Source organism: Barbus barbus (assembly GCF_936440315.1).
Source record: "Barbus barbus genome assembly, chromosome: 14".
Lineage (NCBI taxonomy): Eukaryota > Metazoa > Chordata > Actinopteri > Cypriniformes > Cyprinidae > Barbus > Barbus barbus.
Window position 1 is genome coordinate 29,068,194 of NC_136742.1, and position 14,265 is coordinate 29,082,458.

Sequence of the window (14,265 nt, forward strand, 5' to 3'; positions counted from 1 at the left end):
CGCGCGCATCCACGGGCTTGTGGCAGCTTCAGCAAACTCGCTCGCGGGCTGAACCATGTCCTTGAGCCCCAAACACTCAACGCCTTTCTCAGTGAGCGATATTTTGAGCCCGATCGAGGAGACCTTCAAGAAGTTTGCAGCCATGGAGAGCAGCGCGAGCCTGGCGTCTCCTCTGTACAGACAGACTCAGGTGTCTCAGGCGAACCTGCAGCAGCACAGCATGAGCCATAACACCTACCACATGCCGCACTCGCAGTTCTCGCACAGCGCCATGGGAGGATACTGCAACGGGACTATCGGCACCATGGGAGACCTGCCGTCCTATCAGGAGAGCATGAGGAACGGCGCGACGGCCACGGCTTGGTACGGCTCGAACCCAGAGCCCAGATACCCAACAAGTGAGTCCGATCAACAGAATCATCCAGCATGCCTTAACGGATCAATATCCATCTAAAAATGTCATGTTATTAAGCTGTTTTCCATACAGAACCGCAAAGATTTCTGTAATTCTCTCGTTTTTAAAGGAAATCAATTATCTATTTGTTTACACTATCAAGCTGTCATATTATAGAGGCTTATGGAATTTATGAATGTATTTCTTTCTTTAGAATAAATAACAATGCAAGTCCAATACACATCAGAAACCTACACATTTAAAATGTAATATATTAATATAAACAAATAGGCCTAGATAGATAGATAGATAGATAATAAAGAATAAAGAACTTATTAGTACATAATATTTCAGTACGTTTTACAAGAACGTATATCGTTTATTTCGGTCTTTCTGTTACGCTACTTGCCGTTTTCTTTCACTATTTGAGAAATTTGTAAGTGAACATTGTTTCAAAATAAATCCTACACAATTGTTAGTGTTAATAAAAATGTAATCCAATTATTTTATCTTTTCGATTTTGGATTGTAAATCAGTTTTAATTCTTATCTTTATTCGATTTAATTTATGATAGGCCTAGTATGTTATGTAGCCACTTCTTCTGTAAAAATAAATTAAAAAACTGTAAATAATATATAATCGGCTTTAGGCTATAAATGCAATATAATTTATATTTATTTTATTTGATATTAAATGAAATACATTCGAGTTTCATACCAAATACAACGAAAATAAATTTCAGAAACACTCTTTACTCAGTGCTAGTACATTTCACAAAAAACCCCGGAAAGTAACATTAAATTAAAAGTGAAATTTTGAAAAAAAAAAAAAAAGTTAAGTATTATTTTCTTGTAAAAAGCTTTATTTACAATTTGTGTGCGTGTTAGGCTTCAAAACACTGCATACGGTTTTGAAACTACCCGTCGATGTTCATTTTAATTTGCTTGCTCTCTCAAGTCTCCAGGTTTATGGGTCCTTCGGCGGGCATGAACATGGGAACATTACCGGGAATGGATGCAAGTAAATCTATGGTGACTTTACACGCGGCGCCGCGGAGGAAACGGCGGGTGCTCTTCTCTCAGGCGCAGGTGTACGAGCTGGAGCGCCGCTTTAAGCAGCAGAAGTATCTGTCGGCGCCGGAGAGGGAACATTTGGCCAGCATGATTCACCTGACCCCGACCCAGGTCAAGATATGGTTCCAGAACCACCGGTATAAAATGAAACGGCAGGCGAAGGATAAAGTGTCGCAGCAGCAGCAGCAGGACAGCGGAAACCTGTGCGCGCAGCATTCGCCGCGGCGCGTTGCAGTGCCGGTGCTGGTTAAAGACGGTAAACCGTGCCAGAACAGCTCCAGCACGCCGACGTCGGTCCACCAGCAGGTGCAGGGCGTGCTGGGCAGCGAGACTTTAGCTTCGGCCGAGGATCTGGAGGAAATGTCGCCCAGTCCTCCTCTGATGAACAGCCTCTCTCAGACTGACGCCGCGCTCATCGAGTACACCAGCGGCATGGTGAGCTCCAACCTGCTGTACGGAAGAACGTGGTGATATTTCCGCCGGCGAGCATTTTTACCACACAGACCACGATGATTACGACAATTGAATTTCCTCAAAGACCTTTTTTAAAACTTTTTTAAATCAGCATTCGTCTGATGCAGCGTGAACTGTATGGGTTGTAAATTTAAATCGTTATTGAATGAAAATCTTTGGTGCGGATGAGGAGTGTGTGTGATTTAGACTAGTCTAGCGTGATGCCATTAATCCGACATCAGTTTTGTTGCTTTGTAAAATATGAGCTGTAGATGAAATGTTTTGTGTACATATCTAACACTGGACAAAAAATGCTTTCTTGAAGTCTTTTGTAAGTTTAAAAGGAAACAAAATAAATATGAGTGCTGCAAATATGAAAGAAACCACTTGAATGCAGTGTTAAATCTTTTTTTGCTACTCAAAGTTTGAGAGCAAATCAAGCAGCGATTATTACATGTCTAATAGGAATACATAATAGCCAATAAATAGTAATTATAATTCAGACCAAGAAAATCTAAATGGTCTAAATATAGGCCTACGCTAAAATAGTTTTTTTGTAGAATTTGTAAATTAAACAATTTCAGATTTTCTACTTCAAAATGTAACGTTTAATTCAGTGTTTTACTTAATGTTTCTTTGCAATTAATTGCGAAACTTTGTAGCATTTCTGAGTGAAATTTCACTACATTTAACCATGCAAAAACACTTATTAAAGAGCTTATCTGAGGCGATTTAGATTAAAAAAAAAAAAAACTACAAAGACCTATACCTTTTCGTACTTTTATTTGCTATAAATTTTGAAAGCAGATATTTTTTTTCAAATTTTTCTCTCAATTCCGATTGAAAAGCCACAATTGATACTAAACCAAGATTTTTATTTTTTTTTCTTCATGAAATGCATTTCTTTATGAATTGTTTTTCCCAAATTACTACATATATTTAAATCGTGTATATTGACCTTTATTTTTGCATTGCTCAATCTTATTTGACATGATTTTAACGAAAAACTCGTCTAATAGATCAAAAATAAAATGAAAGATTTTCAAAAATAGCAGATTTACTCATGTTGGTCATTTTCATACATTTTAGTCAACTGTTTTATTACAGTTTAATCCATTAATTAATTCAAGACTCATTTTAAACAGACTCTCAAAATGTAGATCTGCATCTATAATTGCCAAGAGATGAATGAATATTCATTTAAAGATTAAAATAGACTATAAAAAAACTGACTCTGCTCAGCACAGCTATTAGGAGTTTATAAATAGATCTCCATAAAAAAAAAATAAAAAAAAAATGGGTACCTAATGAATTCCTAATAAAACACACAAACAAGGAAAAGGCAAAATTCAGCAGTCTTAGTTTTAAGTTTTACAGGCATATTCTTAAAAATCAGTACATAAGAACATTTAGTCAGTAAAACAAGAAAAAAAAAACTTTACAAATTAACAGCCCAAAAAGACAATGCTTGCATGGAATTGAAAATAAGAAGCCTTCTTTCACATAAGGCTGAGAGTTCACTTCCAGTTGTAGTGTTGTGATGGAGGCAACCCATAACCCTGTCCACACCCCTGAAAAGACAAAACAGAGCTTTCTATGAGTATCAGATTTTACACCTGCGTGCTTTCATTGAAATGATGAGGAGGCTGTAAGACCTGCTGTTGTCCTCCTCTGCGGCTGTCCTGCTGGTTTTGAGGGGGTCTCCATTCTCCTCGTCCTCTCTGCTGGTTCTGCTGGTACGCGGTGCTCTGGGACTGCATGGCCCGATCCCAACCGTGAGATCCATGCTGGAACCTGTGGAGATCAGAGGACTCGCTTCAGCAAACACAATGGTCTCTTTAAACACCCACAGAAGAGAGAGAGAAAAGTCTTCAGGAAGATTCAGCAGGGAGAGAGAAAAAAAAAAAAAAACATGGACAAGTAGCTAAAAAATTAAATTCCTGATAAAAATAAATCTCCATAGTTTGCCAGACATTCCAAGAGTTACGGATTTATTTTTGACATTTGAGAGTACGGTGTAATGTTAATAAATAAACTAAACAAAATCTAACAGCATCTAAATCTATCCAATATTTTATAACTTTTTATTCTAGTTTTTTGGGAAAAAAAGGTTATATTTAGTAAGGATGCAATACATTGATCAAAACTGCAAGTAAAAGACATTTATAATGTTACAAAAGATTTTCAATTTTAAATATTTTTTTAACTTTATATTCAAAGAATCCTGAAAACAAAAAGTATGGTTTTCACAAAAATATGCAGCAGCACAACAGTTTTCAACACTCATAATAAAAATGTTACTTGAGCAGTAAATCAGCATATTATACTGATTTCTGAAGGATCATGTGACACTGAAGACTAGAGTAATGATGCTGAAAATTCAGCTTTGATCACAGGAATAAATTACATCTTCAAATATATTCATATATTCTTTTTTTTTAATAAAATGTAATAATATTTCAGTTTTTTGATCAAACATGCACCTTCGCGGAGCAGAAGAGCCTTCTTTTAAAAACGTAAAAAATTAAATAAAAAAAACTCACCGACCCTAAAACTGAACAGTTATGCATATTTAGCTAAAAATAGTTTCACAACTTATTTGAGGCTTGAATTATCCCATTTTTACCATTTCCTGATATTTTCTGGTTTTCCAAGACCATGGAAACCCTAATCTTTCATTTGAAAACACAAATCTCAAATCCAGCAGTACAAATAATGAGATTTCAGCTGAAGTGGCTTTGAAATGCAAAGGCCAGCTCGTTCACTCGTCACCATCAAAACTAGTCTAAAGACTCCGGAATGTTCCAAATATCACGGCTGTAACCAGCGCTCGACCGTAAACCAGCTCACCTACCCAAACATCTATCATTCTTTAAAGAAGAGAGCTGGACATCAGCATCCCTCATTACTGACGCAGCTCACAATCTTCCTGAGGAATCCATAATCCCTCCTCCAGGTTCCTTGTGTGTTTCATTTGGCTCCGTCCTGAACGGTTAAAGAAACTCTGCTCTAATAACTACTGACCTAGGTGACACAGGGCCACAATGGGCTGCTGGGCCTAAAAAGTTGAACCAAAAGAAGCTGATTAGTCACTGAAGTGGTCTGGAGCCAGAATCAATGGCGGCTCTGTACGGCCCCCAGTGGCCCCTGCGCACAAGAGACAGTGAAGCGCAACCGCATTAGTGCTGCCTCATTAAGCCCTGCAAACCTCTTAAAGAGAACATTTGTTTAGCACGCAGAGAAACTAATTCAGTCCGGCCCCCCCAGGAAGAACATCAATAACTCGTACCCTACACAGGAAGACCGCTAACACCGGGAGAGGAAAGGTAACTGTTCAGTCATGTTCAGAGTATTTCTCAGATGAATCAGTAGGCTTTGATCGATTACTACAAGGTATCAGCAGGATTTCTAAAATCAAATTTACGGTATTACAAGACTAAAATAAAGGGCAATGTCTACAGTGATAAATCGTAAAATGACTGCAAGAAACACGATTTACTGTTCAGATAAATGTCGTCACAAAAACAACGTTATATAAAATGACAATTTTACATTTTAGCCTTTAAACCATTTTTTTAATAAAAGGGACGAGTCAAGAATATTAAAAAGATAGTTTACCCAAAAATGAAAATAAGTTATCATGAATAATGATAATTATTATTAATCATCATTAATAATATTAATTATCATTATAATTGTCATTAATTACACACCCTCATGTCTTTCCAAACCCATAAGACCTCTGTTCATCTTCAGAATACAAATTTAGATATTTCTGATGAAATCCGAGAGCTCTCTGACCCTCCATAGACAGCAAGGATATTACCACAATCAAGGCACAGAAACCTAGTAAGGACATCGCTAAAATGGTCCATGTGACATCAGGGGTTCAACCGTAATTTTACGAAGCTACAAGAATATTTTTTGTGCACAAAGAAAACAAAAACAAATCTTAATTTGTGTTCCGAAGACATCTTACGGGTTTGGAACGGCATGAGGGTGAACTATCCCTTTAATCATAATGTTATTTAAAACAAATATATCTTTCCGTCTTAATTGTTTAGATTTTTTGAAAGGCATATTAGCTTCTTATTGATCCACTGGTTCTCATTTACAACTGCATAAAAAAAACCAGATCAACTTTCGTTCTCAGCAGGTAGGTGGCGCTTTGTAACAGCAGAAATACAGCAATTTATTAGCTTTATTCAGATGCTACATTATGAGGCATTAAACACGGAAAATTTAACGACAGTCACTTCCCTTCATTTAATGCACCAAGTTTTGACTGAAACATGCAGCTCATATTTACTCACTGAAATCATAGCCTTTCGTACTTTAATCCAGTCATATTGTGATTGATTCTTGTCTTTCCATTCCCAAATCTAAAGACCTCTTGAGATTATAAAGAAGACCACAATAATGCACCATTTTAGGCATTTAAGACTTATTACGGCCTTAAATTATACATATTCATATAGATGTAGAGGCGCTGTATATTAGACAATCAAGTTTGAGTTCTAATTGAAAGGGACACTGACATAATTTTTTCATGTTTAATACTGTAAAGCTGCTTGCTTAAGCAGTCTATTGCAATTTTTTTTTTTTATAAATAGAAAAAAGTCATAAGGGTCAATTTTTTAAAATTGAGATTTATACATCAACCTTTCCATCATCAATCTTTCCAGTGATGTATGGTTTGTTAGGATAGGACAATATTTGGCTGAGATACAACTATTTGAAAATCTGGAATCTGAGGGTGCATAAAAAAAATTATCAAAATATTGAGAAAATTGCCTTTAATTGCCAAATGAAGTTCTTAGCAATGCATATTACTAATAAAAAATTAAGTTACTATATTTACGGTAGGAAATTTACTAAATATCTTCATGGAACATGATCTTTACTTAATATCCTAATGATTTTTGGCATGAAAGAAAAATCAATAATTTTGACCCATACAATGTATTTTTGGCTATTGCTACAAATATACTCCAGCGACTTAACATTGGCTTTGTGCTCCAGGGTCTCACATAAATATAATGTAGAATCCTTAAATTTTCTGTAAAGCTATTTTGCAACAATTTGTATCATGAAAAGCGCTACATGAATTAACGGTTTTCTTACCACTGTCATTGTTGCATTTTATTTTGTTATTCAGAGGAAAGTGTGCAGCATGTATTTCTATCTAAATGCAGCTCTCAGCAGCGTCGGGTGTTTGCAAACAGTAAAGCAGTAAACTTTTTTTTTTTTTAAACCCCTAACCGAGGAACAAAAATAAACTTTATTGCATTTGTATTGTACTTTGTTTGTAGTTTTGTAAAACTTTCCTTCACTCTACCGGTTCAGTTTTACATGTCTTCTATTGGACTGCATGCGAGAGGGCTGAATTACAGTCTTGCGCTACAGCACCAAATGGTCAAACAGTGTTATTGCAGGCCATTAAATTAGGTCATGAGAACAAATGACTATTCAACAACAATATTTGTCCACAATTTTTTATAGTCAACGTTGTCTATAATGTTGAATACTCATTTCAGCCCTAGTATGCTTGTAGACACATAATCCAGACCGTACTGTCACAGGTGCACCGTAACCTTCGGGACCAAACATACGGGACCATGAGTAAAGAGAAAACGTCTTACCTGGGATACGGTGCGGCGGCGTTCATTGGAGGCTGTCTGGAATCTGTGAAGACGAAAACAGGCAATGTGTTTAATTAGTGGCATTTACTAACTAAAAGTAGTTCCATTACAGAAAACTAAGTAGCGATAGAAGCTGAAGATGGTGATAGAAACATGAAAGATTCATCAAATTGTGTGTCTTGAGGAGAGGTGTGACTCTACTTTTCTAAAAGGTCAGACTTATGATTCCTCTCAGATATTTAAGCAACGCAAGGATTAATTTTTTTTATCCAATTCATTTGTTTGCTTTAATGCAGAACCTTGAATCTAAAACTACAATGATTTTCTGAAGAGCTTCTACAACTGGCTAAACAAGATAATATTTCAAATTCTACAAGAAGCACTGCTGAGTGGGATGCTTTCTATAAAATCAAATTTGTAATTATTCTTTGACATTAAGCAGCAACACAACAACAACCGGCACACACACCAGGCTACAGCGGGGCAAAAGGTCTTACCGCTAAATAAATGAGATAGAATTCATTAACCTAATTTGTATCAGCTTCCAATTTCAGGGAAAACAATTTGAGAGATGAAGTGAATTGTGTTGTTCAGTAATATGAACAGGATTTAGTGTTTGGGGGGAGGGGGACGTCAAAAGTGGCACATTTGCATTTCTTCCCATGCTAAATGAAATAAGCATTCATCAGCCGGCGCTGTGGCGAGCTCAAGTGCTCTAGTTCCAACACTGCAGGTCCTTCACAAAAGACAGACTTTAAAAAAAGTAGCAAGCGGCTTCTTTCCTGATCCACCGTTGCCAAGGTGATCACCAGCTGCTGGGCTCCGAGCTGTTTGTTTTATAAGGGCAGGAGCAGGGATGAGTGTGTGTGTGTGTGTGTGTGTGTGTGTGTGCGCGCGTGTGAGAGGGACAAAGACAAGAACTTCAGCCTAAAAGAAAAAGCTGTCATTTACAAATGTAGGCTTGAAGGTGGAGTAACAACGGAAAGAAACCAAAATAATTTCCATGTTTGGAAGCCAAAGGGATTTTATGGCTTTAAAAAGAACGACCTTGGGTCAATGCAAACAGAACTTTAACCCAGGAAATAATCATAATAATAATAATAATGAACAACTGCATTTACAGTAACACATTTATAAAAAGGAAGTCTTTGTGCACAGAGGGCTTTAAAAGCTTTTTTTTTTCCAAGCAAGCTCCAAATTGTGAAAACCATTCTTTGAGCAAGAAAACAGGACTAAAGTCTTGATCAAAAGAACAAAAAAAAAAAAAATCTTAATTTAAAATAACATTTGAAATGGAGATTGTTGGGGGGGGGGGGCGTTGATCCTGGAGGGCTACTGTCCTCCAGGATCAATGTTCCCCCCCATCCCTGCTTTAAAGCTTAGTTAATAAAAAAAAAAAAAAAAAAAAAAAGTGCTGTGGAAAGAGGTTGCATTCAGTTAACACCTCTCTGTGCTCATAAAGAAATCAGACAAATAAACTCACTGAAGTCTATGGAAGTACACTACAGTCAAATTTTAAATGTGACTGCAAACGTAGTTTGTATTTCCTAAATGTGCAATAAAGTTCATTAAAGGCAGAGTTCAGCCTCAGGTTATCCAAGATGCAGATGAGTTTGTTTCTTCATCAGATTTGGAGAAACGTAGCATTGCATCACTTGCTCACCAATGGATCCTCTACAGTGAATGGGTGCCGTCAGAATGAGAGTCCAAACAGCTGATAAAAACATCACAAAAGCTGCATGTCTTTTCAAAACAAAAAGATCAAGGCATTTTTAACTTCAAACTGTTGTTTCCAGAGAAAAAGTAGTCTCATTTGAATGAGTAGAGAAATATGCACAGTTTACAAGTAAAAATAGTCTAAAACAGTTCGAAACAAAGATGTGAGAGGATTTTGATGTGTTTTTCACTGGAGAAAGCAAAATTATGGATAGAGGACTCGTATGTTGGCCAGAAGCAATAGTTTGACATTAAAAAAAGTCTTAATGATGGATTTGTTTCTTACAAACATGCAGCTTTTCATTTCACAAGACATTAATTGATGGACTGGAGTGGATTACTTGTGATGTTTTTATCAGCTGTTTGGACTCTCATTCTGACGGCACCCATTCACTGCAGAGCATCCATTGGGCAAGTGATGGAATGCTACATTTCTCCACATCTGTTCTCAAGAAGAAAAACTTGTATCTTTAATGGTCTGAGGGTGAAGTACTCCTTTACTAATGCTTTCCCAATGCTTGTACAGATTGCATTTTTTTTGGTCATAATGGAGATTCTTGAATATAACTTTACAAAGTGAATGTTACCAAACATACAAAAATATGAATAAAAAAACAAAAACACATTTTGAATTGTGTATTTCAGCTACAGTGTCTTCATCCATTGACTTTTATTGTATACGCATCACTGTAAAAGCAGGACGAGAGACACTCTTCGGTGGCGATCAACAGCATACAACAGATACTGTCAGAAGTCCTAAACGTTTAATCCGGCAGCCAATAAACACCTCCAAAAAAATCAGTACGAGATCTAATGACCAAAGAGAGAAAGAGGCCAGACCACCCACTTACACCTCCATTATCAAGCACTAATTCATCCCAGCTCATCTCACAACCAGTCAAACGAAAGACGAAATTACAGCCAATTCATCCTGGACTCAATAAACACCATCCACAGTCCACACACAGAATGTTGGGAAGTTAAAGCCAGTTGACACAAAGCCCAAATAGGATTACGCATTAAAAACACAACAGTAAACGGTGTTCTCATTAACTTAACACAGGGATTACATTGTCCCAGAGCGCAGACGTACACACAGATGGACCCTGATCTCTGTAATGAGCCTGTAATGAACCTCTACAATACAGCTTATCAATATCCATAGAATGAAGACCGCAGGACTGTAATACACTAGTTGGTCCTTTAGCACCAGCTGTTTTGATTAGGGTTAACAAAAGCCTTCAGCATGTCTCGGGAACTCCACATTGAGCCGACACTGCAGGAGGGAGAGGGAGAAAGACAGCGAGCTGGGAAAAGTTAACAAGGATTTGGTCACTGGCACACAGACACACTCCTCTAGAGAAACGTAGCACCAGCCACGGTCTGAGAAAACGTCATGAGCTTATCAGTGCAGTGACGTGACTGATGAAACTGTTAAAGGAGAAGTTCAATTGCAGAAAAGCTAAATCTTTTTTTTTTTTTTTTGGTGGAACAAAAGGAGATGTTCATTGCTCTTTTCAATGAAAGTGAATGGGGCTGTTGAGCAACAAGGAGGACCAAAAAAAGCTGCATAGAAACTGACATGTGTCAGTTAATAAATGACTTGTGTACTACTACATTCTAAAGTCATCATCATGAACTAAAAAAAACAAAAAGAAACAATCAGACTCATTTACATAGTACTAGAAGTAGGTTGCATAATGCAATGTCAGCACTAAAGGCTATTTTAAGTCCAAGAAAAGCTGGAATCAAACAATAACATTAAATAAACAAACAAACCAAGAAAAAAAATTCTCATGAATAAAACTAAAAGAAGATCTCAAAAACAATTACGATTTCTATATACGTTTACTTTATCAAAACAGTGAAAAAAGTATTTAATATTCCATTTAAATTTTTTACTTTTTTATTAGATCTGAATAAATTTTTTACTGAATTTTCAGCAGCATATTACTCCTACATATTCTATTTTTTTTATATTTTATTACAATATATTTAAAAAAAATTATTCCTGATGTTAAAGCTGAATTTACTGAATTACTCCATTCTTTAGTGTCACACGATCCTTCAGAAATCTTTCTAATACGCTGATTTGCTGGTAAAGAAATATTTCTTATTTTTAATCAATGTTGAAAACATTTGTGCTGCTTCATATTTTGTGTAAACCGATACTTCTTGTTCCAGGATTCTTTGTTGAACAGAAAGTTAAAAGGAACAGCATTTATATGAAATGGAAATCTATACATATATCTTTAATGTGTAATTAATTTATCTTTAATGTCCCTTTTGATTAATTTAATGCATCACTGCTGATTAAAAGTAATCATTCCTATCAAAAAAAAAAAAAAAAAAAAAAACTTTCGTTTTAGAGTTTGGTATCATAAATCACCACACGTTCATCATATGGGAAAAAGAGCAGCACGAACATTGTGCTAAACATCTATTTTTGTGTTCCACTGGAGAAATTATAAATTTGGACAAATAAAATAATAGTCTACCCAAAAACTGACATTAAGTCACTATTAAAATTGACTAAAAAGGAGCTGATTAAAAAAAGAAAAGAAAAAGAGAGCCAAATTATATCTCAGATCAGCTGAAGAATCGCAAGCAAAAAATCCTGAATAATTACTTTGATTGCCTTATTCATAGAAGCATGAATGGCATACAGGACAGTTATCGTGCTGTACGTTTAACTGGAGGGTTTTGCATGAGGGCCGCAGCGCACAGGCCAGTGAAGAGCAGAAGTGATCAGCAAAAACCCCCCAAACCTCTATTTGCATCAAGTGGCAGCAGGGCGGCTTCCATTCGCCCACAGATGCGATTATTCATCAACTTGCAAATTGCCACATCAAAGTGATGGTGGAGGAGAGCAGCACAGGAGACGGGAGCCGCTCACGGGGGCGACAGAGACGCTGAGGAGGACAGAAGGTCACTGTACACGTTAAGAGCGACTCCTGTCCCTGTGCTGGATATTTGACCAATAAACGATCTTGAAAAAAACAAAAACTACGCTCAAGCAGCTATTAAGATCCAAATGATTACTGGGATATGCAGTATACAGAAAATTGCCATTTTGCAATCATTTTTGGAAAATCACTTGCATACATTTTAAAAAAAAAATGTTTAATTAAAAGATGACTTCCAACCAGACACAGTCTCACTCTTGGAAAGTGTAAAACTCACACTGGTTTTGAGGGTAGTGGTCTCTTTGGGGTGGACGGTAGTTTCCTTGGTGATAGTTTCTGGGGGGCGGGGCATTACTGTACTGACCGCCCCTTTGCTGAGCCTCAAAAGGTGGGCCGGCACCAAACATACCCGCCCCTTGATTTTTGTCCACATAGTGACTGAAAAGAGAGAGAGAAAACATTAACAGAAGAAAATATGTTTCTTTTTATATTTCTGGTCAATAGTTGGTTGGATTGTCCCAGAATTGGTCTAGGAGAGGAATTTTTGGGTTAAGTTGCTATCAGTAAGTAAAATTTAAGTATTGAAATTGTTTTTGGCAAATGAAATAAAGCTAAAATAAAATTCAATTTATAACTTAAAATGAACATTACCTGGAATAAAATATTTAGTACAATATTTAAAATTCAAATGAAAAATATTAACTTGGCAACTACTTGAAACAAAAATTTAAGTTGAGCTACTAAGATAAAAACATACATACACACACACACATATACACACACACACACAACAAATGCATATTTAAAAATGGCTAAAAATAATAAAAACAAATTACTGTAAAATCAAACTTAAAACTAGAAAATAGATTTTTAATTAAAGGATCAAGAAAAACTATATTAGTATATCACTGATAATAAAACAAAGGTTCAAGTTGAAGTACTAAAATAGAAATAAAGGCCAAACTGAAAAATAATTAATATTTTTTTAAATTTAAAAACTAATTCAAATGACAAGCTCATAATTACTAAAACGTGAAATAAAATTAAAACTAAAAATATAAAAAGGCAAGTCAAAATATTAATAAATAATATAATAAGATAAATAACACTAAAATAACATTGTTTTGGGATAGAATCTAAACTACCAAAATATCCCTAATAGGCAAATATTCAGACAAAGTCTTAATAATGAAATAAAGATGAAAAATTAGAGATCACAGAAGTATCTGAAGTCCAAGAACACCTGTCTGCACCATCCAATCAAACCCAATAACAGCTTTCATTAAGAAATTAAGTCTTTGGTGGGCATCATCTGCATACATCTCCTCTATGCATAATTCATCTCTTGTCACTGAAGCCTGAATTCACCAGATGTTTAATTAGCCCGTTTTATACCAACTATTGTGCTAATTTGTTTTCTTACACAATACCACTTAAAAGCATTAAATGCAAGAACTCAACCAAATAAACTGATGGATTGGGTGGGATTTGTATAACGTACTTGAGCTTTCTGAAAGCTGATTGGCCCAGATGGGCTTGTTGGCGGTTTGGGTTAAATCCCAGTTGAGGTCTCCATGAGCCACGGTTACTCTGCTCCCAATCTCCCGGTTTAAGAACCTTGTCAGGGATCCTGAAGTGAGAAATTGTAATGCATAAATATAAAATCTTAAAACATCACTGAAAAGCCCATTCAAACGTGCTTTCATGTGAATATTCAATAGGTCTTAATACTGAATAATGCAGCACTTACTTTGCCCCTGCTAGGATAACAGCCTTGAACACAAAATCATCATCATACTGTGGATCCTTGAATTTGATTCTGCCAACCAGAAACCATCAGTATTAAGTACAAACATTTAAGTGCAATGCCTGGATAGGTCTCATTCCAGAGCCATTCAGATGAACGACATCAATACAGATTTAATCTAAAGTTTTTATTAAACATCTCAGGGTTTCGTGCCGTGTCTGTCCTCTAGAGGAACCAGTAAATATCTGCAGGACAAGGCTGATGTTTCAGTGCCCAACACACGAGTCCTTGAATAGAGCTCAAATGACTCCAACTGATACACAAACTAATAAAC

The 14,265-nt window shown here is 36.2% G+C and overlaps 2 protein-coding genes across 3 annotated transcripts in view; one reads left to right on the top strand and one right to left on the bottom strand.

Annotated features, from left to right (window-relative positions):
• Positions 1 to 55: 55 nt before the first annotated feature.
• LOC306879766 (homeobox protein Nkx-2.4-like) lies at positions 56 to 1,938 on the top strand (the record flags this gene model as incomplete). The annotated part of the gene is made up of 2 exons (XM_079432947.1): positions 56 to 398; positions 1,352 to 1,938. 2 exons carry the CDS (start codon positions 56 to 58, stop codon positions 1,936 to 1,938), a joined length of 930 nt encoding a protein of 309 aa, XP_079289073.1.
• Positions 1,939 to 2,687: 749 nt separating this feature from the next.
• LOC306880676 (5'-3' exoribonuclease 2-like) overlaps positions 2,688 to 14,265 on the bottom strand; it is a 28,742-nt gene continuing 17,164 nt past the window's right edge. For both annotated transcript variants that reach the window (XM_079434375.1, XM_079434374.1), the window contains 6 exons: positions 13,935 to 14,003; positions 13,686 to 13,814; positions 12,462 to 12,622; positions 7,563 to 7,605; positions 3,576 to 3,714; positions 2,688 to 3,491 (listed from right to left, as the gene is read on the bottom strand). In XM_079434375.1, the coding sequence (XP_079290501.1) occupies positions 3,438 to 3,491; positions 3,576 to 3,714; positions 7,563 to 7,605; positions 12,462 to 12,622; positions 13,686 to 13,814; positions 13,935 to 14,003 (595 nt within the window). In that variant the 3' untranslated portion in view covers positions 2,688 to 3,437. The remainder of the gene's footprint in view (positions 3,492 to 3,575; positions 3,715 to 7,562; positions 7,606 to 12,461; positions 12,623 to 13,685; positions 13,815 to 13,934; positions 14,004 to 14,265) is intronic.